The sequence below is a fragment of the Augochlora pura genome, chromosome 5 (assembly GCF_028453695.1).
Source record: "Augochlora pura isolate Apur16 chromosome 5, APUR_v2.2.1, whole genome shotgun sequence".
Lineage (NCBI taxonomy): Eukaryota > Metazoa > Arthropoda > Insecta > Hymenoptera > Halictidae > Augochlora > Augochlora pura.
The window spans coordinates 628,719-651,622 of NC_135776.1; the positions used below are offsets into that span (position 1 = coordinate 628,719).

A 22,904-nucleotide genomic window follows, 5' to 3' on the forward strand; every position below is an offset into this window, starting at 1 on the left:
CGGCTTTGTAAAAAAGTTTGATTAAAATCCGCGCCTATCAATTGAATGATGTCCCTTGTAAAGCAAAAGCGCACCAATAGGGAAACGAACGGCGGCCGCAGGAGGAATACTCGTGTGAATATCGACTGGCGTGTGCAACTAACGTTCGATTCAACATGCGGCTCTGTCTTTGCGATAAATCCTGTTGTCGAAATGCCTTGCGACGTGCTTCCGCTCCGACACGTTGTCGCGTTAAACGGGACCAAAGCGATTACAAAAATATACATACTCGGCAACGCGAAGCAGATCAATTCGTTCGATTTACAATTTAGAGTACACTTTGGTATGCATTTTCGCGTGCATTTTAGTTTACATTTCAGTGTAAATTGCGCAAGCCTTTATTTAGGACCGCGCTGTCACGTGACCAATTAGAGTCATTAGCAGGTATCCGACGTTCGGCGGGCCAGTTTTCGCAGTATCCAGAGCCAGCAAGTAGAGATTTCATTAGGTTTAATGAGAGGCGGAGGGTGGGGTCGAGAGACGGGGCTATATTTTTCTTTATTTGACATCGGTGAGCACAAGCTGGCAGAAACATTGTTCGAAGGTACGAATAGCGACTAACTTTTCTCTAGAGAGTTTCTCGACGAATACAAGCTCAGTCTAGGGGGGCGTAATCAATGAATGGACCAGGCGGACAATCCTTCTGTTACAAAAGCCTGACATTTTTCGGCTTTTCAGTGTCATTACCATAATAATGCGAATAAAAGGGAATTCTCGGAGTCCAGACTAGTCTCCTTCGCCCCCGCCGAGCTCCGCCCCTCGTCCACCACTATTCCCGACCGTCCCCGTTCACCTTCAGCCCCCGGGAAACGATGGGACTAACGAATAGATTTTGTCTAGCTTAGCCATGGCTTCGCTCGCCGATCAGAAAAATCACCTTCGCTCGTAGCGGAACGATATCGACGAATTCAAACGTAAGAACGTCGATCGGGAATTTTCGAAATAAATTCTCGAATTTAGGTCAGGATTATTTCGATTCGCCGGCCCCGAGGAACGGATCGACTTTGAATTTGCGTGTTAACAATCTTCGGATAAACACCGTCGACCTGTTCCGACGTTGTTACGCAGCGAGGGTGGGGACAAGAGCAACGTTATTATGTTTTGTAAACACGAAGCGCGTCTCCCTGCAGTAGTTTCTCCGTCATTGGCAATGGGACGGCCGTCGCGCGAACAAATTGCCGGAAACCGAGTAGTCTGAACCAGAATTTTTTCGGAAGTATGAAACTCGGTCGCGCGGGCAGCGAGAAACTTTGAAACTGCGGCGAAGAGGGAAAAGAGGCGTAAAAAATCGGCGAAAATTGGAGAATTCGTTGAGCAGTCTGATTAGCTAGAATTTCGAGGGAAAGCTGTGCATGTATGTATATATATATATGTATGTATGTATGTATGTATGTATGTATATTTATATGGCGTGATGATGGCGGTGTACAGCAGTCGCGATACAGACTCTGGGTGAACGGGCGAGGCGGGGAGAGGCGGAGTAAAATACCGCGTATCTCGTCTAATTACGGTAAGAATGTGGTCGCGGGAAAGAGCGGGGAAGGCTGTTTATCGAAAACTGAGGAGATATTGAGATACGCCTCGGCGTGCAGCACAATGTGAATGGCTGCGGCAAAAGAGAGAGAAAGGTCCCGGGGGACGTGAATAAGCGTGTCGACTCGATCGTATGAGCCAGTAAATGAATTACCGATAATTAGAGGACGGTTTTACGAAGAATGGGGAAATTGGATGCGCGCCTTTCTGAATCTTTGTTAATCAGTTCCATTTTGCAAAGCATCACTGCCGCAGTTCCCTCGACGACTGAATCGAGAATTCCAGGGCCGCCATTGCTGCCAGAATTTCTTCCCTGTCCGCGTCCTTTCCTTCGACGTTGCACGCTGAAAAATACTGTAAATCATTTTCCGATCATTTTTAGGCGCACGATAACCGATTATTAAACTCGCGAAACAATCGCCTCAATGCGCGCCATTTTGTCGGACGATCCGCCATATTGTGATTATGCTATAGAATTTTTCATCGCAATTGTCGCAATTCCTTTTGCTATTTTTGCGATTCTTTTTTCGTATTTTTTCATCGTCGCCGTTCTTTCGAACAATTAAAACAAAAGGCTCGATCACGTTTTACAAAGTAAGCTTTGCAACATCGCTTGGAATCCAGTTGTTCCAACTTTTTTTTTGAACCATCGATCGATGTAGGAGATTTATATTTCGCGTAAAATCGTCCGGCCATTATTTAAACTGAAGCAGATGCTTAACAAATTCCAATCAACGTTTAAAAAATACTATTCAACGAAAATATCGGTTCGTTTATTAAAAAAAATTTTCATTTGCTCGCAGTGTCGCGAAAAACGGCGAGTATATCTGTTCGTTTAATTAAAACAAGCGATCCACACTCGGTCGCGATTAATCAAAAATCATAATTTCACTTAGAAAAATTGGTTTTTCATATTTCAAACGAAAAGGAGAGAGAGAGAGAGAGAGAGAGAGAGGCAGAGGGAGAGTGAAAAATCGAGAGCCATTTTGTCGGTTTCAGACAGGGAATGATAGGTGAATTGTTAGGACGTTCACAGCCGATGCTGAAACGAATGGATAAAAATACTGGAGAAATTAATTAGCGCCGGTGGTCCGCGCGGATTAAACGGATAAAAACTCATCGGCGAATAATTTTAGTTTATCGTGGGATTGCGGCCCTGGTGAGAGTAGATCTAGCTCGGTCCGCATCCGCAGAAGGGTGGTTTTAATTACCCCTTCCATTACTGCAAAACCAACCCCGTTAGTGGATTCATTTAGTCACATTACCAGACCTCCCATTCCTCTCCCTACCAATCCCCCCCCTCTTTCTCCTTTCTCCTTCCCTGGGTCTCGCTCTTTCTCTTTCATTCATTCAGCACCAGCGGTTGCCTGCATGTTTCAAACCAATATTCTGTTTCTCTTTTCGTCTTCTTAATACAACTTTCTGTCTTCGTATGCGTTCGCTGCTCCACTCAATGCAACCTTCCTCTCTCTCTCTCTCTTTTTCTTTTTTTCTTCTCTCTTTTTCTCTCTCCTATCTCCTGTCCCTAGATTTTATTACATTCCCTTATCGCTGCTTCGCGAAAGTATTCTCCAGATATTAATCATCAGGATCTCTATGAATTTGCGACAAGAATAAGTATTATGAACCTTATTGATTTCATTACGGTTTATACAAGCGTTCCATCTCCTTGCGCATCGTGTATCGTGCAATAAAATAAAATAGGATAGAATGAGATGCAATGAATTAAACTCGGATAGACAGAAAAATGTAGATAAAGCAAGAAACCGTTTCGATTAATAAAGAGAGTAACGAAAATGCAAGAAATAATATAATGAAATACGATAAGCCAGAAAATTATTGTAGATTTATAATCGAAATAGTCTTGAGCGCAAATGGTTAAAATGTATTTCGTAGCGGTGGATCGGCGGTCTGCTCGTCAACGACGTCTTCCCGTCGCGTTACGCGGGTCTAATAAACGGCGGAAGTTCGGACGAAGTTTGACCGTTAATTGGAAGAAAATGAACCGCAGCTGCTGATAAACAGGAATCGGACTCCGGCGAACGCATAATTCCTAGAATATATCGGATGGTGGATCTTGAGACGACACGGAGCACCGGCGGCGTCGGCGGCGGCGGCGCCGGAGGCTGCGGTGCCCGTTCGCATTCAGAAGTTGTTCGAACGCATTCAGAAGTGGTCGGCAAAGTGAATAAGCGGAAATGCATTGGTTAATAGGGAAGCAACTGTGCGCTCTTTTCGCGGAAATACATAAAGTAGATTGGAGAATATCGGAGAGAGAGCGAGCGAGGAAGAGAGAGAGAGAGAGAGAGAAATAGAGAGAGAGAGAGAGAGAGGGAGAGAGAAGCAGAAGGAAGCAAACGAGAGGAGAGAGAGTACGAGATGAAAAGCGGAGCCATTGAAATAATGAGGACAAAGGAGGAGGAATCCGTGTTCGGTAGATCTCGTGGCTAGGTGGATCGGTGGATCAGTGGATCGGCGGATCACTGGATCTGGGAAGAGATAGATAGGATAGAGATTGAGAGAGAGTAAGAGAGAGAGAGAGGGAGAGTTTCCGGAAGGAACAAGGAAATTCGTGTGTTTCGGGAACTTGTAACCGTGCTCCCGAAGTTGCTCGGAGGCCGAGTAATTAACGATATTTCAGGGGTAATTAAACGCATCCAATCTAGCTGAAGGGTTGGCTGGTAAAGGCCTTCGGCTTCAGAAGTTCGAAGATGGTACTGCTCCCGCTTCGGTTCCCGGGCTATGTACGTTGTTCGAACGAAATTGTGGCACGGAAAAATGGGTGGATAACAAATCGGTCAACTTCGATCGACGATAACTCCGCGAAAGAAAAAAAAAAACGTAGAACAGCGACTCTTCCATTTAGTTAAAATTTGAAATGTCTATTTTACGATCATGTTTCTGGATTTTAGATACGATGCAATCGCAACATTGTGACACCAAGTATGAAGCCACGTTCGTCGCATTGAAGATCGTCAAGTTCGACGAGCTGCCCAGACTTTGTGAAATTTTTTTCGGACACGCCGTTCACGCTGGAGTAAAGATCGATCCTTCTCCTTTAATTTAAAAAAAAAAACGGAACGTGGCTGCGATTTTTTTTCGCGAGGTTACGGCGCTTTAAGGTGAGCCTTGTATCTTGTCGATAATGAGTTTGATATTGAATATCTTGGAAATTATAAAACGTTCGCATCCGGAAACGGGTATCGTTAGATTCAGCTTTTCGAGATCCGCCACTGTGCAAAATTATATAAAAAAGTGGGTGTCGCGCCTTGGCACCTCTCCTTGTAATTACAGCTAGGTCATAGTTCACTGATCGCCGCTTTTCTCGGCGACACATGCGACCCTAAATAATTTTCTATAATCGATTCCAGGAGAACGGCGGAGGCGGTACATCGAGGCGGAGAGCAACCGAAATTATGGCACACGTTGACGATTAAGGGCACGTGGCCGAGTGTGCGCTATGCTCGAGAAGGACAATGCTGGAAGTCCTTCGTAGGCGTGCAGCGGCGAAGTATACAAGAATCAAAGCACGATATCGACAACGTTATTACCGGACTGCGGATTTTATGCAATTATGGTAAAAACGGGGGTGTCTAATCTAAAAAAAAAATATTAAAGAAAGCCCTAAACGTTTTATTTTCATTTTGCATAAAAATCTGCCGTCTAGTTATTCGAAATAATCGATAATTACCAATCGGAATCTGGTAATATTATTATATCATTCCTTCTCAATTTATCGCAATCTTTGTAACGAAGGCAGCGAACTGTCGCTTAATTATACTGGTTATAAATAATTTTCAAGAAGCAGGAACAGGGCACTTTCTTAATTTTTATTAAACGCATAATGACGCGTACGATGATCGGTAACTTGTACAAACATTCTTACGAATAATTTGTTGATGCGTGGCGGCTGTTGCGTGACGTGAATATCCGTTCGGTATTTCCCTCGGTGTATTTGCGCGGAATATAACCTATTGTGAATGACCGAACGAACAAACATCGGTTCCGTAATCAAGGATTACGAAACACTGGTTAGATTGATCAGGACTGAAAATCTATTCAGTGGCTTATATTAAAAAATCAAAGATGCGAAGTAGACAGAACCCGGGGGGAGGGAGGGAGGGAGGGAGGGAGGGGGTGCAGTCACCGAGCCGCAACGAATCATTATTTCCACCTCAATTAATATTTTAATCAAGCCTCTCTACATTGTGTTGTTCTATTTACGGTCTCGTTAACGTTTAACAGCCGTCTCAGGCCACACGCCACCAGTTATCATTTACGCGTTGCCCAAGAATCGTTCCTTTGTGCACGGACGAATAACGGGGATCGGCCACATTTTTTACGTCGTTGTTTAAACAATCGTTCGGTTTTCCAGAAACGCGGCTGAATTTGTCCAGCGAGTCTTTTCGAAAAGAACACATTTTCTGCTTCGTAGACAATTTCCAGTTACGAGGAACATTATTAGAAACCCTCGGGTCTCGAAATTTAAGTCCGACAACTTTTATCTTGCGCAAAGATTAATTCATTGGCATTTCTCACTGCTCGTCTTCATCGTCAAAATTCTCCAATTAGTAAAATATCGAAGCACATTGGCGATGTCTGTGATCTTTATGGTTTATAACTATGGATATAGAATACGAGTATATCTATAAATAATTAATCAGAATACTTTCTCGTTTTAAAAATGAGCTCTTCCATTAGAAATTCGTTGAATATGTTTCCTCGTCGACGCCGCGCGTTGTTACAAAAATTCTGAAGAATTGGTATAAATTCTATAGTCTCGTAAGGCGACATTTGTTGTTGATCCCTTTTAGATCTCGGTAGGCGCGCAGTGTCAAAAGTTGGGCGGGCCGGGAAAGTGTGTGTAGTTGGTTAATCGTAGTGTAGCCGGCGACGACGAGAGGCATAATGGAAATTAAAACGTGTACAGAGGAGCGGGTCGAGAGAGGAATAAAAAAAAGGAAGCGAAGGGAAGAAGAAGCCGCGCAGATCGCATCAGATTCTCGATTACAGTCCGAAAATACGAAATAATAAAGCCCGCGGCGAGAGGCCCGGGGCGCAATGATGCGCCCCGTAAGTCAGCGGAGCATGTGCAGCGTATGCGATTAGTTTTCATAAAAGGTGATTTTAATGGAAGCCCAACTGTTCCCCTGAGTTTTCAACAAGCCCCCATGTCAATGACTCCCTTTTCAATTGTTTACCCTTGCGCCACCAGCCCCTCTATTCACCTACACAATGGCTTATAGATTACATCAGGAGATTACTATTCAAATTCTGTTTTCGTTCGGCGGTCTTTTATGCGAGGCCTCGGTTAAAAAAAAAAAAAAAATAGGACGCCTGCAATTAATCGTTACCCCGATCCATTAAAAGTCAATCCAATTTCGTCCCGCGGGCCTGCACAATGGATCCGCGACCATACGACAGGTTTACCATTTCGTTCTTTGTCCCTGTCTTCGCTCGAATAACGTGTCCGGAAAATTTATTTAATCCCGCGCGTTCGACGGCCCGCGTTTATTGCGCGAACCCTTTGCATTGCGACGCGTCAATGTTTTTTCGACGATGGCATCCTGCGCCCAGTAGTTGTCAGTGTGCGTCGAAATTAGACGAACACTGCGGCGACGTTTACAGTTTGCTTCGGTCGTCTTTAAAATAATCAGAAATCCGAAAATAATATTGTCACTTTTCCAAGCTATTTTCTGCGAGCACTGCGGTATTATTTGTATTGCCGTATTGCCACGGGTCGCGGGACTGGATCAGTGAAATTAGATAATTACCAGTGAAACGGGACAATGCGATGTCTCGTATCTATCTCGATCCGATGACGCGATTATCACAAGCGAACGGGACACCCCCATGGCAAGATGATTAAATGAGCCACGCCACAAGTGGTCTGACGGGAACCGTCTGCTATTGGTCCCCCTGTTTGCAGTAGCTTATGGTGTTACGCTAGCAATGTATCGTGCCAATCGTTGCAGTCTCTCCGGCGCGAATCAACTAAACCAATCATACAGCACTATTATGAAAGTTCTAAAAAATTCAAATAAACTCCAGATTCTAATTATTATAGAATTAAAGGTTGAAGCAATATTGTTAGTCGCTCGTAGACGTACGAGAGAGACACAACCGTCGGCCAATCGTTACGCGGAGAATTTCGATCGAAATAAAAAAAAGAACCATCCGCGAGCATCCGGACCGACCTGTTATCATTAATCGTCGCGCGAATTTCGTGGAAATAGGTAATTTCCGAGACCCGGCGGTCCAACGAGGAACGGGCACAATGGATTGATCGAGCTGCCTAAAAAATTGATAGTCGGCCAGGCATTTTTAGGCAATTGTTCCCCGGATCCGCAACAGCTTTAGTTGACCATTTGCATCCGGCACGTTTGATTAATTCCAAATGTGAGCGTTCGAATGCGTCCGTGGGCCACGGTATACTTGCTGCAGACTATTGTCTTGACCACTTTGCTTTGGACGGCTCCGCGCATTGTTCCATTTTCCGAGAGCACTCCCGCCTCGAAACCATAAATGCTCGAATTGTTCATTTATTCGTGCATTGTGCAATTAGTTATAGCTTTTTCGCCGCGTTGTTCCTCGCCCCGGGGCAGCCATCTTTATTTCCCCTCCGATTTCGACCTGCTTCTCTCGTTAGCCTGATTTTCTCCCCTCTCCCCCCACCCACCCGATCGCTCGGCTAATCACGAGATTACCGATCTACCACGGAACACGGTCTCCGCGAAATTCGTTCGAACCGTGTCCGCTTGGAATTTCTTTCGTAAGCAAATGACGCGGCCGTACTATGATCGCTCGATGCGACATTCTTCGGAAACGGTGATCGATTTATCATTTATCGATTGCGTTTTGTCTGGACCGCAGATTTCGACAACCAAAACGTGTCGGATTCCACGGAGCGCTAGTCGACGAATCATACTGCGGATTTTTTACCCGTTTGTAAGAAAAATACAAAACTGTAATGACCATGATTCCAATTCGAAGATACACTCGCGTTAATTATAACTTATTGAAACTATTAAAGGGGGGTGGAATAATTTCGTCGCGACGAACCTCGACAATTATTATTCGACATAGAGATCCGTGGTTCGGTTATGATTTATCGATCGCGTGCTGTCTGTACCGGTGAATTTCTGAGCAAAACGTAGAAGTCTGCTATAGGCAGACCAGCCGTACCTAATATATCGAAATGACTGTAAAAGGCGCTAAACTGTATCCACGATGCGAAATCGTACGCCTGAGGAGAAACGAAGGAACAGGCTGCAACTTATATCGTTTACGGTTGTTCTGATCTCGATCGTCTCCGGCGAGGAAGGATGATCAAAAACCATCATCGAACGTGTGTATCGAAAGTGTGCACGCGGGCAGGCGGAAACGAAGAAAGAGAGAGAGAGAGAGGAGAGGGGGGATGAGGGCTGGACGCGCGTAGCCGCGGCTGCAAAATAGATTTTTGCAAACAGGATGGAAGATTGAAAAGCTGATAAAAAAATGGATTGTTCGAGGATGACGAATCTCCGCGTCGATAGGCGTCGAGGATGAGAAACAAAAGGCATTGTGTTCGTTTCATCCGCTCGAGCGGTCTACCAAAGAGAAACGAGAAGGTGCTGGTATCGCAGCGGTAGTGAAAATCGAGGAACGATATTCATCGGTAGCTCCGAACGAAGTCTTCCTCGGTTGAAAGTCGACCGATGGAAAATCGTGAAAATGATATGCTGGACAATGGGTATTGTTCGAACCGATCGCCACGTCTGCCCTCCCACCATCGGCGGGCCTATGCTACTACCTTGCCTGCCTGCCGTAGGCCGTAGGCTTGCCTCAGCCTTTGCTTTTCGTCTCTCTGGCTAGATCTACTCGAATCGGTTCGGCATGCGGCCGTTGCAGTTGCTTCTTCCTTCCCCGGATTCGCGAACCGTTCTTCCAGAAAACGACAGTCCAATAGGAGTTTGCCTTGGTCCCCTTCACCCACGCCTTCGACCATTCCTCCCACTCATCTCTTCGGCAAACCCGACCAAACCTCCGCGAACACATCTAATTAATCGTCGCGTTTGCAACCATGTGCCTCGTCCTCGTTCCGATCAATTTCTCCACCCACTCTTCGCTCCCCACCCTCGTAAAATGATTTGCTCGTGTTTGCAACATTGTTGGCGTGATTGTCCTTGTTTTAATCGATGTTATTTTTCTCGTAATTTGTGAACGATTGAATTCGAGAACGCTGTTCCCAGATTTGGTGCTTTGCGAATGTCTCGTTCTATCGGTCGTTCGCGGTAACGATCTCCAAAAGGATGGTAGCTCCTTAAAACCCAGTTGCAACCAAATTCTTGGTCTCGCAACTATGCGAGCGCTAAATCAATTTCCCAATTCTCCAAACGAATCTCTCGTTTAGTCTTCGTGTCGCCGCTCCGCTCCTAGGTCGGCAAGCTAGCGATCGCTGCGTTCTCAGTCGAGAGACACGCATGCATCTGCGACAAATGTTTCCGTTGCGTCGTGGTTCGTCTAAACGTCGGTTCGCCTAAACGACCGCGATCAGGCTGTGGAGCCGGCGATCGACGGAATTTCACGGGGAGGGTGTCTAGGGTGTCGTGTATCGAGTACGACGCAGGTGGATAGGGGGTGGAGATAAAGGAGAGGTAAAGAACGAAGGGCGGGCGGAGATGAGAGGAGAGGAGAGGCAAGGGAGGCGGGGGAGAAGGTGGGTCTGGGGGGATTCGTTTTTCCCCCGAAACTCTGGAGTGACGGGTAATCATAATTTCGACAGAGTCGTTCGTATTCAGAGATTGAGATATATAATAAGCCCGAGGCTGCGTTCACATCACAGAGAGACAGTCCGATACGAGTGAGTAGGTACATTATACAAACGGAATACCTACCCCAACCTATGCCAACCTACTCGTTCATTGGCATCAAACCAACTACTACTACTAGCATCGCCACCGCCACTACTCACCCTCTTATTGCGTGACTCTATCCTTGAAAGGTATTCTCACTATCTACTGGGTGATACCCGGCAACTATTGCCATCGAATTAACACGCGAGCCCCGTTTCATCCTCCAACAATTTTCTTCCCCGATTTCGCATCTCTCCGCGCGTTCACCGATCCCCGCGAAAGTCCCGAGCTGTTCGTCGTCGGCAGATTTTTATGCGAAGCGAGAGCGCCGGTTCCGTGTCGATTACTATTTTCCCTAGAGAAATGATGTCACGATTTAACGATTAAATTAATCAACGATTGAATTAATCGACGATTAAAAACATGCGATCGAAGTACGCGACGCAGTTTATGCGACAAAGAATTCTCTCCGGTGAAAATTGTTGATCGAAGGATCGACGTTGTTTTTAGCGTTTCCATTGAACGGGCGTTTAATTCGCTCGAAACCGCATCGATAAGAATGCTTCGGCGATGGACGGGATTAATTAATCGACAGACAATTGGCAGCGGTGGAGACGGGTAATAGTGATTCTCAAGCGACGCCACCCGTTAGACGAGCCTACAGATATTCTGATGCGACAAAGAATTGATACGTTCCTTTCGTAAACGTCTCTCTTTTTTTCTTTCTCTTTCTTCTTTTGGAGCAAAAGTACCGATGGACCGACAATGGAGCACATCTGTAGGTACCACGAAACAATGGCTACCGAGATTGTGGAACCTATTGCGGATAGTATTCCATAATATACCCTGTTGTTTCCGCTCCCTCGGATAGAACTAGCAGCACGCTCGATGAAAATATATGGCCCCCTTTCGAAGGTCTATCCCGACTGACACTAGCATAGCTCGTTATTTCTCCGTGAATTTTCCTTCCTCGCCCCCTCTCCTCTTTCCTTTCAATTCTCCTAAAGTCGCTCCTCTTCGCTCGCGACGCGGCCACCATCATTTATTTATCCTTGGTTTATTCGTTTCTATTCTAACGCCGACAATAAGACTAACGAGCTCGCTATAAATGACGTATAAAATCATCCCGCGCTTCGAGAAATTATTCTCCAATTAGTTGAAACCTTATTACGTTAAATACAGTATTATAGTTTGTTCTACTTACACGCGAGATCTTCGTAAACTTTATTTGTTGCACACATTATTTTATTTGTACAAGGTGTTCATTAGAGGGGATGATGCATATGTAATTGAATGTACATATATATCGTTTCCAAAAGTCCGTGGTTTCCAGCTGAATATTTCAGAAGATGATTATATAATCGTGCTTTTAGATGATTGTTAAGTAGATATCGTTCTGATTGTTTTCATTGAAATATTTCTCATATCCGTGATACGGATTTATCAGATGAGGTGAAATGAAACCTCCCTGCCATCTGTCAGTAGAAAAGCGTTCTTTTACGGTTCTAATTAGCTTTGCGTTCACGTCGGAATTAATTAATTATTATTCTTAAATTAGCGAGACTATTATTCAATGTGTCCTTCCGCAACGATTTTTTGGATCTAGCAATAGACTTTGTTGCTTGGTATGTGTCTGTTTTATCGACTGGACGATCGAAGAATGATAGCAGGATTTCTTTATCATTCACCACGGGTAGTTACAGATGTATTTGCGTTAGTATCGACAGAAAAAGGGATTTAATGAAACGAACACTTTTTTACGTATTCTGAAAGACTTGTATTCCCAAAAATTCTGATTATTGTACAGAATAAGACGATAGTTATGATAATTTTTTTCTAGAAATTCTTTGAAACAGTTCTTTGGCAATGTATAATAACAGAATAGAATTTATTCAGATACAGAATAATTTTAAGAATGCTTGTAACGCTTAAATTTATGTAGTATAAAAAATATATTACAAAGGCATTTTCTTCTGGATGTTTCACGGCGTATCTTTGTTACGATAAATACTTGTTTATCACGTTATTGACGAACCATTTCTCAGTAAACTGCAAATGATTCCCAGGAAGTGCGAGAAAGTGAATTTTTCTTGCGTCGTATAACGCTTGCAGTCCTAAACGATCCTAGAAATAGAATACATTGTTCATTCGTTTACTAGTGACTCTGTAAGCGATAAGAAATTATAAATTATACATTATTTACCTGGATAAACAAATCGGTCTGTTCGAAAGTTTGAATCATCCGATCTTGTCCAGGCTTAAAGAATCCAAACCATTCGGATTCCCGTGGTGTAACCATAGTATCATTATTGAATCTCACCAACACCATCGCATTTAATTTTCGAATATTATCCTTGTATGTCTGAAACATAATTTGAATGCTTACACTGACACGTTTCTACTTTATTTGCATCATTTTCACGGAAATAAAGTTAATAGACTATATGGTAACTTACCTCGTTAATGACTAATTCATTGTTAATGTCAGCCATGAGTATACTCTTATGTTTGTACTCCTCTTCCTGATTGGGATCGTGCCAATAAGTGGCCTGTATAACTTTATCTTGGACATAACTAAAAGAAAATAGAGTAGTGTTATTGCAAAGCTTATAAAGACAAAGATTGAAAAATTTAATGCAACAATCAAATACCTCAAGTATGCTCCATATTTAATCGCATGAGCAATGCGCTGGCAGATTCCATTCCTTAAACTTACACAGTTTGGCAATCCAAAAACACCTTGGTGTTGACCACCCATGGAAATAAAATTCTTAACTGGCGGATTAGGACACCTTTGAATAACAGCTCTCCTGTAATCAAATTACACTCTTGCTCTCGTTTGAAGTTAGAAAGTCTCAAAACGAATGACGGATATTTAACAATTGTATGTACAGAAATTGAGCACCCTGTGAGAACCCAATAGCATTGTAACCATTTTTCAATTGCTCGTCCTTAGATAACAAATCACACACTTCTGATATTTGTTGATTTATGTTTCCAAGATAACTGTGTTCCACATCCTGAAACATTATTATTGTCTTAGTAGTAACAGAAGTTGTTTTAACGATCCATTTTCTATACTTACCTCCACAACATTATTCCCTATACGGATAGAATAAACATAGACACCAGGCAATGTATCCTCTATTAGTTTCTTTATTGATCCTAAGCTGAACGAAAAGCAACAGCTATCGCCTGAAATATAGCCTTGTAATAAACATTAAAACGATAAACTTAAATTACATAAAAATAAAATAATCTCACCCATTCCATGCCATAAAACAACTGGAGTGTAACAGTTAACATTGTTCGTTACACAAATGCATAAGAGTATTGGTAACAACAATGTGTATTTTCTTAATGAAATCATTATGCGTTTCCTGTAAGATAATAAGTAGTAATCGATATTAATTTATTTATTTTATTATCCCGTGTGCTCCATTCTCGACCGATCACTTGCCTGAATACGAATTTGATGTTACCTAAACAAATAATTAACTTCGCAGTCAAACTTCGTTATATTACACTGTTGCATACATGTATTGAAAAATGCATATTGTCAATTATTACAATATTTCATGCTCCTATAGTCATATCATGCAATGCAAACTGAGGCAAGAATCATTTGTTTACTTTGATCTTCGATCAGCGCCAATTCTTCGGGCGGTAAAATGCTCAAACTGGTAAACATGGAACAACAATATCATTAATAAAATCAGAGTCTACATTCGCTATACACGATTGATCTCTGAGAAAATATTTTTCTCCAAAAATTTTACGCGTGCAGAATAAATAGTAAATTCTTATATTTTAAACATTTAGTTTATGAACTTTAACATCATAGGGTAAGAGTCACATGCTACAGTCTTGCGGGTAACATGTCGATCAACTTTCGCCTACCAGTTACAGTGTTTCGCCACAGATGGACCCACATGTTACGGCGATAGATTTTGATTATACCAACCAAAGAATTGGAGAATAAGAAATCAACCACATTAAATTTATATTGTTCTTGTTAAAAATATTGTCATTTATGTAAACATATTTCATTTGCCAGTTCGAATATTTATGTTTTTTTGGAAGCCTAGATTGAATATAAAGTGCGTTTTAGTTCGGGCGTTCTACCGCAACGCGGCGCTAGTGAGCCACGGTCCATAAATTCACATTTTTGAATATCAAAAATGCAGAATGTAGGGTCTCCGATAAACATTAATTATAGTGAGATAAGAACAATCTTATGCTTTTTTTATCACTTTATACTCCCATTTAGCAACAATTAGTGTTTTTAGGGGAGCCTGCATTGTACGGAAACTTTATTGAGTACGATGTTCCATCGTTCGCCACCAACTGAACACATTTCCAACTGGACAACTTTCTACACAGAAAGTTGTGTTTCTATGGAAGTTGTCACGTGATTGAACCTGTCACTGTCACCACAATTTATGTTAAGTATTGTTCCAAGTTTGAGTCGAACTGTATGTCGCCAGGTTGAAATTGTTCGAATTAGTTTTGTGTAGACAATTTGTTAATTAATAATGGCCTCTTTAGCTATTATTTGTTTGCCATTGACTTTATGTATTTTATTGTTTCACACGAGTAGTGCCGTTAATAAATACTCTGCGTCAGCAAATGATGTGAAAAGTGATGATCCTTTGGAAATTCTGACTTCACTTCGTGATTTGGACAAGCCATTTCGGATGGCAAAACTAAATATATTATGGATTAAAGCGAAAAACGTATGTATCGTTTCGTTGTGATATACGAATTATTCCTATACATTTTACAGAAATATATTAATACGTAATGATCGTTTCGCAGCGATTGAAGAATGATAGAAAACTCCAAGCAATCTTTAGTGACTTAAAAATTCACGATAAAGAAGAAATTACGTATAAACATTTGAAAGCGGAAGGTAGAGATCCAAATGGCGAAGCAGAAGCGCGATTAAGGAAAAAGCTTATAGGTAATTTAAAATAAATAACTATATTATCGTTTTTTAATTGCATTGGCCTAATGACATGTTTTCTTTTCAAGGAATTATGAGCACATATGGAATTTTGGAGCATTTTAATGATACAGAGGATCCTGAATTGTTAAAGAAACATAAAGCATTAAATGATGGAAGCAATTATGTCTCCAGGGATTTATTCAAGGACCGAAGATTAAATAATCTGTGGACTAAAGCCGAATTAGCTGGTTTTACTTGTCAGTATATGCTTTTGAGTATATTTTATAACTTTGTAATGTCATAATCTTTATATTGTTAGCTGAAGAACTAGAAACTTTGAAAGAAGAATTCAATCATCATCAAGATAAAGTTGACGAATACATGAGTCTCTTGAAAGATGTGAAAACTGGTGATAAAGATAAACATGAAAGTGGGTAATCCTGAACTCACGGATATTATCTATGTATACAATGTAAATTGCATTTAATTTTGATAATATATGTTATTTGCGCAGATAGTTTGGATAACAAGCCAGACAAATGGAATCTCATAGAGGAAGAAGAAGAAATGACTAATGATGTTCCCATGAAGAAATTAGACCACTTGGAGAAAGCAAAACTACTTAGGTATATTATAATAATAGTTGAACATTTATATAATGGTTCACAGAGTTTGTGAATAATTTTATATTTTTAGGGATAGACATTTGGAAATTCAGACTGGTTTTGATAGATTGGATAAACTGACTGCTACAGGTCCAAACCACAGAGACTTCGTCGAACCTAAAGTACAAGGATTGTGGAAGATGGTACTAGAAGGTCAATTTTCTCCTGAGGAACGTGCTTCTTTAAAAGTAAACTATATGTCGAATTTTTGTCTGATTTGTCTCTTACATGTAGAATGCAAAAATATATGTATGTTTCCTTGTTTTATACAGGAAGAACTTCTTCACTATGAAGGCAGATTACTAAAACTGCGTCACCTACACACGGAGGCTGCTCTGGAATCCACACGTAAAAAGAAACCTCACGATGTTGATAATTCCACCAGAGATCAGCACATTAAGAAGCATGCTAGAACAGTTCAAAAACTTCATATGGATCTAGAAACAAGAATCATGCAAAAGCACACTGAACTTTAAATTACAATGAGTGTAACCAAATGAATATATACAATTTCCATAGATTATTTTATATCGTCTTTACACGTTTATATGAATTTTATGTTAAACGAATCATGTATAGATATAAAACAAGTTTCAAACGTTTAACAATTTTATTTTGTTTGTTATAATAAAACGTTCCTTGTACAGTACTCGACTTTTCTCATGAAATCATTCATTGGTCCATACTTGGTAACGCATGCTACATCAATGTTGCTATGACGACTATCAAACTAGCTACTGTTTTAAATCTACTTCACAGTACATGGCATTCTTATCATTTGATACATTAAAAAACGTACGTGACAAGTAAAATATATTTCGTACTACCTAAGTGAAGAAAGAAATAATGGCGACAGCAATAAAGGATAGGACTATACCTACTTTGGACACTTTGGTGAAATACGATAACCCAGTGCTAGACGTCACCCGTCCAGAAAAGGTTCAATGATTATAAATTTACTTACAGAACAATTTAACGAAAGATAATCTTTAACTTTATGTTTGATTATCGAGTTAGGTCAGCAAGGAGGCAGGCCTCAAAATTGGAGCAACAGTTTGCAAAGTACAAACTACTACTCCTATTGTTGAGGCACGACATGAGACCATTGAAGTCTTGAATAGGATTCTACCACCCAAACAGTGGGAAGAGGATGGACAGATATGGAAACAACAAGTACAAATACTTGATGAAGTACCTTAATGCAATAGTATGTTTACTCAGTTTGACGTATATGATTTGCACAGGTTTCAAGTATACCTGCAACAAGATTGGATGTTATTAATCTACAGGAGCAACTTGACATGAAACTGCAGCAGAGACAGGCAAGAGAAACTGGCTTGTGTCCAGTTCGCAGGGAGCTTTACACCCAATGTTTTGGTAAAAGTTTCTCATACTGTTTCCTGGCTGATTGTCAATTATCTATCTCTGCATACATGTAAACTGGAAAAGTGGATATTATTTTGTAGACGAAATAATACGTCAGGTTACTGTAAATTGCGCTGAACGTGGTATACTATTACTTAGGATACGAGATGAACTTAAAATGACATTGGCTGCGTATCAGATATTGTATCAAAGCAGTATTGCCTTTGGTATGCGCAAGGCTCTACAAGTAGGTGTTTGAAATAGTCTATAAAATGAGAAAGGATTTTATGAAAATTCCTTGTAGGCCGAGCAAGGAAAAGAAGACTTAATAGCAGCTGCAGATGAACTCAGGGTGCAGAAAGCAGAATTGGAAAAAACTGTGGCGGAACTGAAACAAAAATATGATCAAGCTCAAAGGAGGTCATCTGAACTGAGAGAAGCTGAAGAGAAAAAGCACGCAGAAGAAATACAATTTCTTAAAAAGACAAATCAACAGCTGAAGGTATTAACTGGATGAAATTAAATATGTTATAAATCTACTTTTGCGAATGATTCTTTCAGACCCAATTGGAAGGTATCATTGCACCTAAAAGATAAAATGAAGATACAATCGCGGGTTGTGATCTGCAACAGAACATACAAATACACATCGATCTATATAAATACATTTCTACAATTTATTTACTTTAATACAATATGAGGATCGGTATAAAAAATTCTCGGAAGTTATATCCACTTTCTCACTTATTTAAAGCATCGAAATCAATTGTAACATTTTCCACAGTTGTACATCATTCAAGGTAAATTTGCACTTAACTGTACGTTTACAAATTTATGTGTGTAACATTGTCAAAAGTATAAATATTGCTTAATAGAAAACAGATATATGTATATATATAATATATAAACATATATATTATTTTTCATCCTATAGTACCAGTATTTTTTGCTTTAATATTCCATGGTTGATTTATCACTAACATTTAGCAATCAGTTGTTCGCTTCAAGAATGGATACGAAGCGTTAGATGTCCATACAAGTTATTATCATTACTATATTTAGTGTTGATGTAAAGTACCTCAGTGTATGTAAGACAGGTTTAAAAACTGTAAAATTAAATGATAATAAAGCAATACAAAACACGATACTATAACATGACGTTATAGTGTTAACAACTTTGACAATAAAAAATTAAATACTCCAATAAAATTCAATGAAGTTTGCATAGAAAATGAGCGCGTTCAAAAATTCTTAACACTGTAACTATTACAAATTTTTTTCTAGTTATAATATTTTATATCGTATATCCCACAATTATAATAATGGCGACGTGTATTTCAAATACGTGACGACTTCCTTGTCGTATACAGCTTTTCTAACACTCATTTTGTAAATAAGTCTTTCCTTTTATATTCTACAGAAATATAATTAATATTGGCACTTCACCATTTTCTTTTAAATAATTTTGACAACGTTAATGTTAGATTTATTTCTAATAGTGTTACGTGGACACGGTATATGAACTTACATTTAACGGACATATAAAGAAATGTAGACTGCTTTCTCTTTCTCTTTAATGTAGCATTACAAATAATGTAGTGATTGGTCCCGCTCCCTTAATCGCACTTTACAACGTAATTAGTTAGTGTACTTGTTTTTAGTTATAACATTGATTACACGCTATATGTATACTTCTAAAGACTTTTAACAATACGGCCTGGTTCAGTTCAAACAAAATGTTACTTTATATTGCATTTTCGTATCAGACAAAGATTTTTAGACAGGCATAAGATTACAAATACTATTACTTAATGATGTGAAACATGCTCTTATTTAACATATATTATGCCGAACTGAATGCAAATTATTTAAATCATTAAATTCATTCCTATTCATTCATGCATTGTAAAATAAAATATGCCAATGAGAAAATATAACAAGCGTTAGCATATAAATAATATAAGATTAATAGAAATCATTAAAATAAAATCTTGAATAGTATGGTATACATAAAACATTTTGGAAGTTAAATAGCCGCATTTATTACAAGAGTGGCGAAGTTTGCATTAAACCAAATTATTGAATTATTTAAATTAATGATATTCCTTCTTGAAACATGAATAATTAAGAACTGTTGGAACTCAATAATGAGATTAAATATAATGTGCTTTTAAAATGAGTCTCAGTGAATTAAAACAGTATTATTACATATAACATATATATTAATTTACTTAGTTCTAAAGAAAAATAAATAAAATACTTTACAAACCGCAGTTAGATGCGGTTCACGTTATTAATATAATTTTGATGCTAACTAAATATAATGTATGTTACAATTGTATGAAGCCAATTAAATAATTAAACTGAACTTTAAGAAAATATTGTTTTCTTCTATTTTTTCCTATGTTGTTCTTGTTGGTACCGCTTATATTATTTAAATACGACGGTACCGTCTAAATTAGTACCAATTCAAGATGAAAGGGAATGTGCATCGTTTTACATAGATTAGCGTAATGTTGAATCAGACGATACTATAAATATATTTCATAAAGTAATTATAATGGTACTAATGATAGTAAAAATACTATTCTCGATATTTGATACTCGTTTCACTAGCGATTTCGTTTTCATATAGAAACACTTCCACGATCAAGACTTACATGCAGATCCAATTTGCAATTAATGTTACTGTAAAATAAGCTCTATAAAATATGAAACATGAAAACTGATAATCGATTAAGATACTGCACCAGTCCACGGATAATACGACACTAATATTAATAGAAACAGTACGTTTATATCAAAATTATAGCACGGTCATGTGAAAAATAAATGTAGTCTCGACTGCACCCTAATTAGCTGCATAAACAATGGGTAGAAAATTGTATCTTACGCGCGCACGTGTATACCTCGATTCAGCAATGCACAATGAAGGATCCATAATACTATATGCACCAATACAGTAAGGTTGTTCAACTATGAAGTGGATGTAACAAAAAATATTTATCAATGGAATACATATTCGCGACATCGTTGTCGGTAGGAATTTTTTCACTAATTTTCCTTGCATTTATCTTTTAATTCCTGCACCGCGATACCTGTACCTTTGGTCAGTGACGACCTTTCTTTGACCGTTTTCTTTTCTTTTTCTTCGGCGTGATGACAGTGTTTGCATTGATTTTAGGAGCGGCACCTTCAGTGGCACTTGTAGTTATAATCGTTTCGGTTTTCTCTTGCGGAGTACTCACGGCAGAAGATTTTTCTGTAATCTCTTCGCTCTCGCTTTCGCTGGCTCCTGTTCCAGTTATGCTTTCTATCTCATCTTCCGCATTACTTAATTCCAGTGAAATAATCTTTTCTCGCAGAGTTTCAACCTAGTTGCATAAATGGAACGTGTTGTCAATTACACACACCAACGCTATGCGTAACGATAAAGTAAAAAATACTTTACATATACAGTCGCTAAATAGTTGTACATCGAATTAACATATGTATATACATGTATATATACATGTGTGTGTATGAATATATATTGTAAAACGAGCTCAATTAAAAGAAATTACAGTAGTGTTATCCCGTTAATTAATTGTCTACACCATTACCACCGAAACATCTACAACAAAGTATTTGCTCAAAAGAATATATACTTACGCATGCTTAGAAAACTATTAGATAAGAAAAACCAATAGTAGTAGCATTTACCAATAGTGTGAGTAGAGTTTGTTAGTGATCAGTGGAAATGAAATCAATTGCTCAAGGTGGTGCAGCTTGCACTTCCATGGTCAATGTTGGATTCTTGGAACAACAAACGTAATCATTGAAACTAATTTGTCTCCGTTGTATCGTGTGCGATGAAGCAAAATTCTTTTTAACAGTGGCATGCACACTCTCTCACACCCAAAACACATACACGCAAAGTGGACATGGAATCGCAGATATAATGCAACACGTGTATAGACAAGGTATGAACACACGGAAACGAATGCAAAAATCAATCTGTAATTCTGTACAAAGTATTTGATAAAAGCGTCATTGCTTCGTGATCCAATTTCAATTGTACTTCAAGAGTTTGAAGGTTTTATAGCTAAGGTGAAAGGATACTCGGATAGCTATCGAACTAGCTATCAGACCATCTTCTGTGCGCCGCTCACTCAAACCCGCTTCTAATTGGTGATACGTGATAATCAAGAGGAGAATGCCTGGTGCTTATATTCTGTGCAACAATTTTAGAATCTATAGTACCTGTCGCTCAATTAGCTTCTCGACGTACTCGACTGTTCGCACACGACGTTCACCCGTCACCTCATCCACATACTCTTCGGTACGTCGAGTGACCTTCTCGTCCACTACTTTTTCCGATTCGCGTATCTCTTTAGGGGGACCCACCTTGCTGCGTACAGCAAGTTTGGGGAAATCTGCGCTAGACGGCCGTAACGTAGTAGTGAACTATGGTAGCAAGACAAAGAAGGCGGTGTTGTAGTTACTTAACATCAGGTAATCAACAGAACAAACACTAAAAGTTAGGTACCACAAGGACGAGCAAAGAAGTAATTAGTAAATTAAATGATCTGGTTAAATCGACCGGGTATCATCGGTAATGCTGGTTAATTCGACTTTCAGACCGCATAACGTTAGATTTACGTGGGTTACTGATGATATGAATCAGTGGATGCGAGAATGATCCCCGCATATGCTTACATCGGCTGGCTTTTCCGGCTCCTGATCAGGACTGACATCGTCTCCAGAATCAACCGATGTATCTGTCTTATGCGTGGTATCCATCATTTCGCTCATTTTCTTTATTACTATCTGCGCTTGAAGAACGTCCTATAAACAAAGTTTCCAATTAATCCAAAGACTTTTTAAACGATAGCTGAAAGCATTGATCTTTATTTTATCACGATTACAAGTGACCAGTAATAGGGTACTTGTTATATTAATGAATAACGTAGAAAAGAATATGTATACTTTACTTGTTCGAGAGACTTTAAACGCGCTTGTCTCCATGCCGCTCGTTTCTCTGCTCTGAGTGCCCTTTGTTCAGCAGGACTCAGATGACTCTCTTCATCCTCGTCCGATATGGTGCCCTACAGATGAACAAGGTCGTTGAAAAGACAATGTGGCTTCGTAATAAAGATTTCTTTACTATTCACAGATTAAAATATATCTATCTATTTCCGACGTTTCGCATTGAATCATTTCAATCGATTCCTATACACCACATCAATACAATGTAGACTCGTTGGGATCGTTTGGATGTTTCGTTGAAAAGATTTATTTAGAAAGCGAGTCTCAACTTGTCCAATTCTGTTCGAAACACGCTTTTAATACGTTTACACGATGATTGATTTATACGTATCGTTTACGAATTGCAATGATTAAAAAGATTCAATAAAATCAATACCTCCTGTACCAATCTCTCCTTCAAGCGACGTTCTGCTTTCGCTGTCCTTACACTGCTTGGAAGGTTCTGCAGAATGGGGATCGAACTTCGCGAGCTCAGTCGGCTACTGCAAGGTA

General features: G+C 39.7%; 4 protein-coding genes across 7 annotated transcripts in view; 2 read left to right on the forward strand and 2 right to left on the reverse strand.

Moving 5' to 3' along the window:
• Positions 1-12,262: 12,262 nt before the first annotated feature.
• Positions 12,263-13,896, reverse strand: Ppt1 (Palmitoyl-protein thioesterase 1). The gene is made up of 8 exons (XM_078181705.1): positions 13,889-13,896; positions 13,671-13,786; positions 13,492-13,601; positions 13,299-13,426; positions 13,058-13,216; positions 12,863-12,980; positions 12,610-12,768; positions 12,263-12,530 (listed from the first exon to the last, which is right to left on the reverse strand). Exons 2-8 carry the CDS (start codon positions 13,774-13,776, stop codon positions 12,405-12,407), a joined length of 906 nt encoding a protein of 301 aa, XP_078037831.1. The 5' UTR covers positions 13,777-13,786; positions 13,889-13,896; the 3' UTR covers positions 12,263-12,404.
• Positions 13,897-14,811: 915 nt separating this feature from the next.
• On the forward strand, positions 14,812-16,668 carry LOC144470485 (alpha-2-macroglobulin receptor-associated protein). The gene is made up of 7 exons (XM_078181695.1): positions 14,812-15,142; positions 15,225-15,369; positions 15,441-15,611; positions 15,674-15,784; positions 15,869-15,980; positions 16,051-16,207; positions 16,292-16,668. The coding sequence occupies exons 1-7, from the start codon at positions 14,942-14,944 to the stop codon at positions 16,493-16,495; spliced, it is 1,101 nt and encodes a 366-aa protein (XP_078037821.1). The 5' UTR covers positions 14,812-14,941; the 3' UTR covers positions 16,496-16,668.
• Positions 16,669-16,779: 111 nt separating this feature from the next.
• Dnali1 (Putative inner dynein arm light chain, axonemal Dnali1) lies at positions 16,780-18,616 on the forward strand. Its single transcript, XM_078181706.1, has 6 exons — positions 16,780-16,958; positions 17,037-17,192; positions 17,264-17,396; positions 17,486-17,631; positions 17,689-17,886; positions 17,946-18,616. The coding sequence occupies exons 1-6, from the start codon at positions 16,866-16,868 to the stop codon at positions 17,979-17,981; spliced, it is 762 nt and encodes a 253-aa protein (XP_078037832.1). The 5' UTR covers positions 16,780-16,865; the 3' UTR covers positions 17,982-18,616.
• Positions 18,418-22,904, reverse strand: part of Scrib (scribble planar cell polarity protein) — a 38,436-nt gene continuing 33,949 nt past the window's right edge. For 3 of the 4 annotated variants that reach the window (XM_078181652.1, XM_078181655.1, XM_078181654.1), the window contains exons 29-33: positions 22,789-22,894; positions 22,358-22,471; positions 22,083-22,211; positions 21,627-21,830; positions 18,418-20,758 (exon numbers count right to left, since the gene is read on the reverse strand). In XM_078181652.1, coding sequence (XP_078037778.1) covers positions 20,495-20,758; positions 21,627-21,830; positions 22,083-22,211; positions 22,358-22,471; positions 22,789-22,894 — 817 coding nt within the window. In that variant the 3' untranslated portion in view covers positions 18,418-20,494. The remainder of the gene's footprint in view (positions 20,759-21,626; positions 21,831-22,082; positions 22,212-22,357; positions 22,472-22,788; positions 22,895-22,904) is intronic. The other variant, XM_078181653.1, reaches the window with a different exon arrangement.

Coding starts and splice junctions, on each gene's coding strand:
- Ppt1 (XM_078181705.1), bottom strand. CDS start 13,776: ATGATTTCATTAAGAAAATACACATTGTTGTTACCAATACTCTTATGC. Junction 13,602..13,670: donor TGTTTTATGGCATGGAATGG/GTGAGATTATTT, acceptor GCTATATTTCAG/GCGATAGCTGTTGCTTTTCG. Junction 13,217..13,298: donor TCACAGGGTGCTCAATTTCT/GTACATACAATT, acceptor ATTTGATTACAG/GAGAGCTGTTATTCAAAGGT.
- Dnali1 (XM_078181706.1), top strand. CDS start 16,866: ATGGCGACAGCAATAAAGGATAGGACTATACCTACTTTGGACACTTTG. Junction 17,397..17,485: donor GCTTTACACCCAATGTTTTG/GTAAAAGTTTCT, acceptor ATTATTTTGTAG/ACGAAATAATACGTCAGGTT. Junction 17,632..17,688: donor GTATGCGCAAGGCTCTACAA/GTAGGTGTTTGA, acceptor AATTCCTTGTAG/GCCGAGCAAGGAAAAGAAGA.
- LOC144470485 (XM_078181695.1), top strand. CDS start 14,942: ATGGCCTCTTTAGCTATTATTTGTTTGCCATTGACTTTATGTATTTTA. Junction 15,370..15,440: donor ATTAAGGAAAAAGCTTATAG/GTAATTTAAAAT, acceptor TTTCTTTTCAAG/GAATTATGAGCACATATGGA. Junction 15,612..15,673: donor CGAATTAGCTGGTTTTACTT/GTCAGTATATGC, acceptor TTATATTGTTAG/CTGAAGAACTAGAAACTTTG.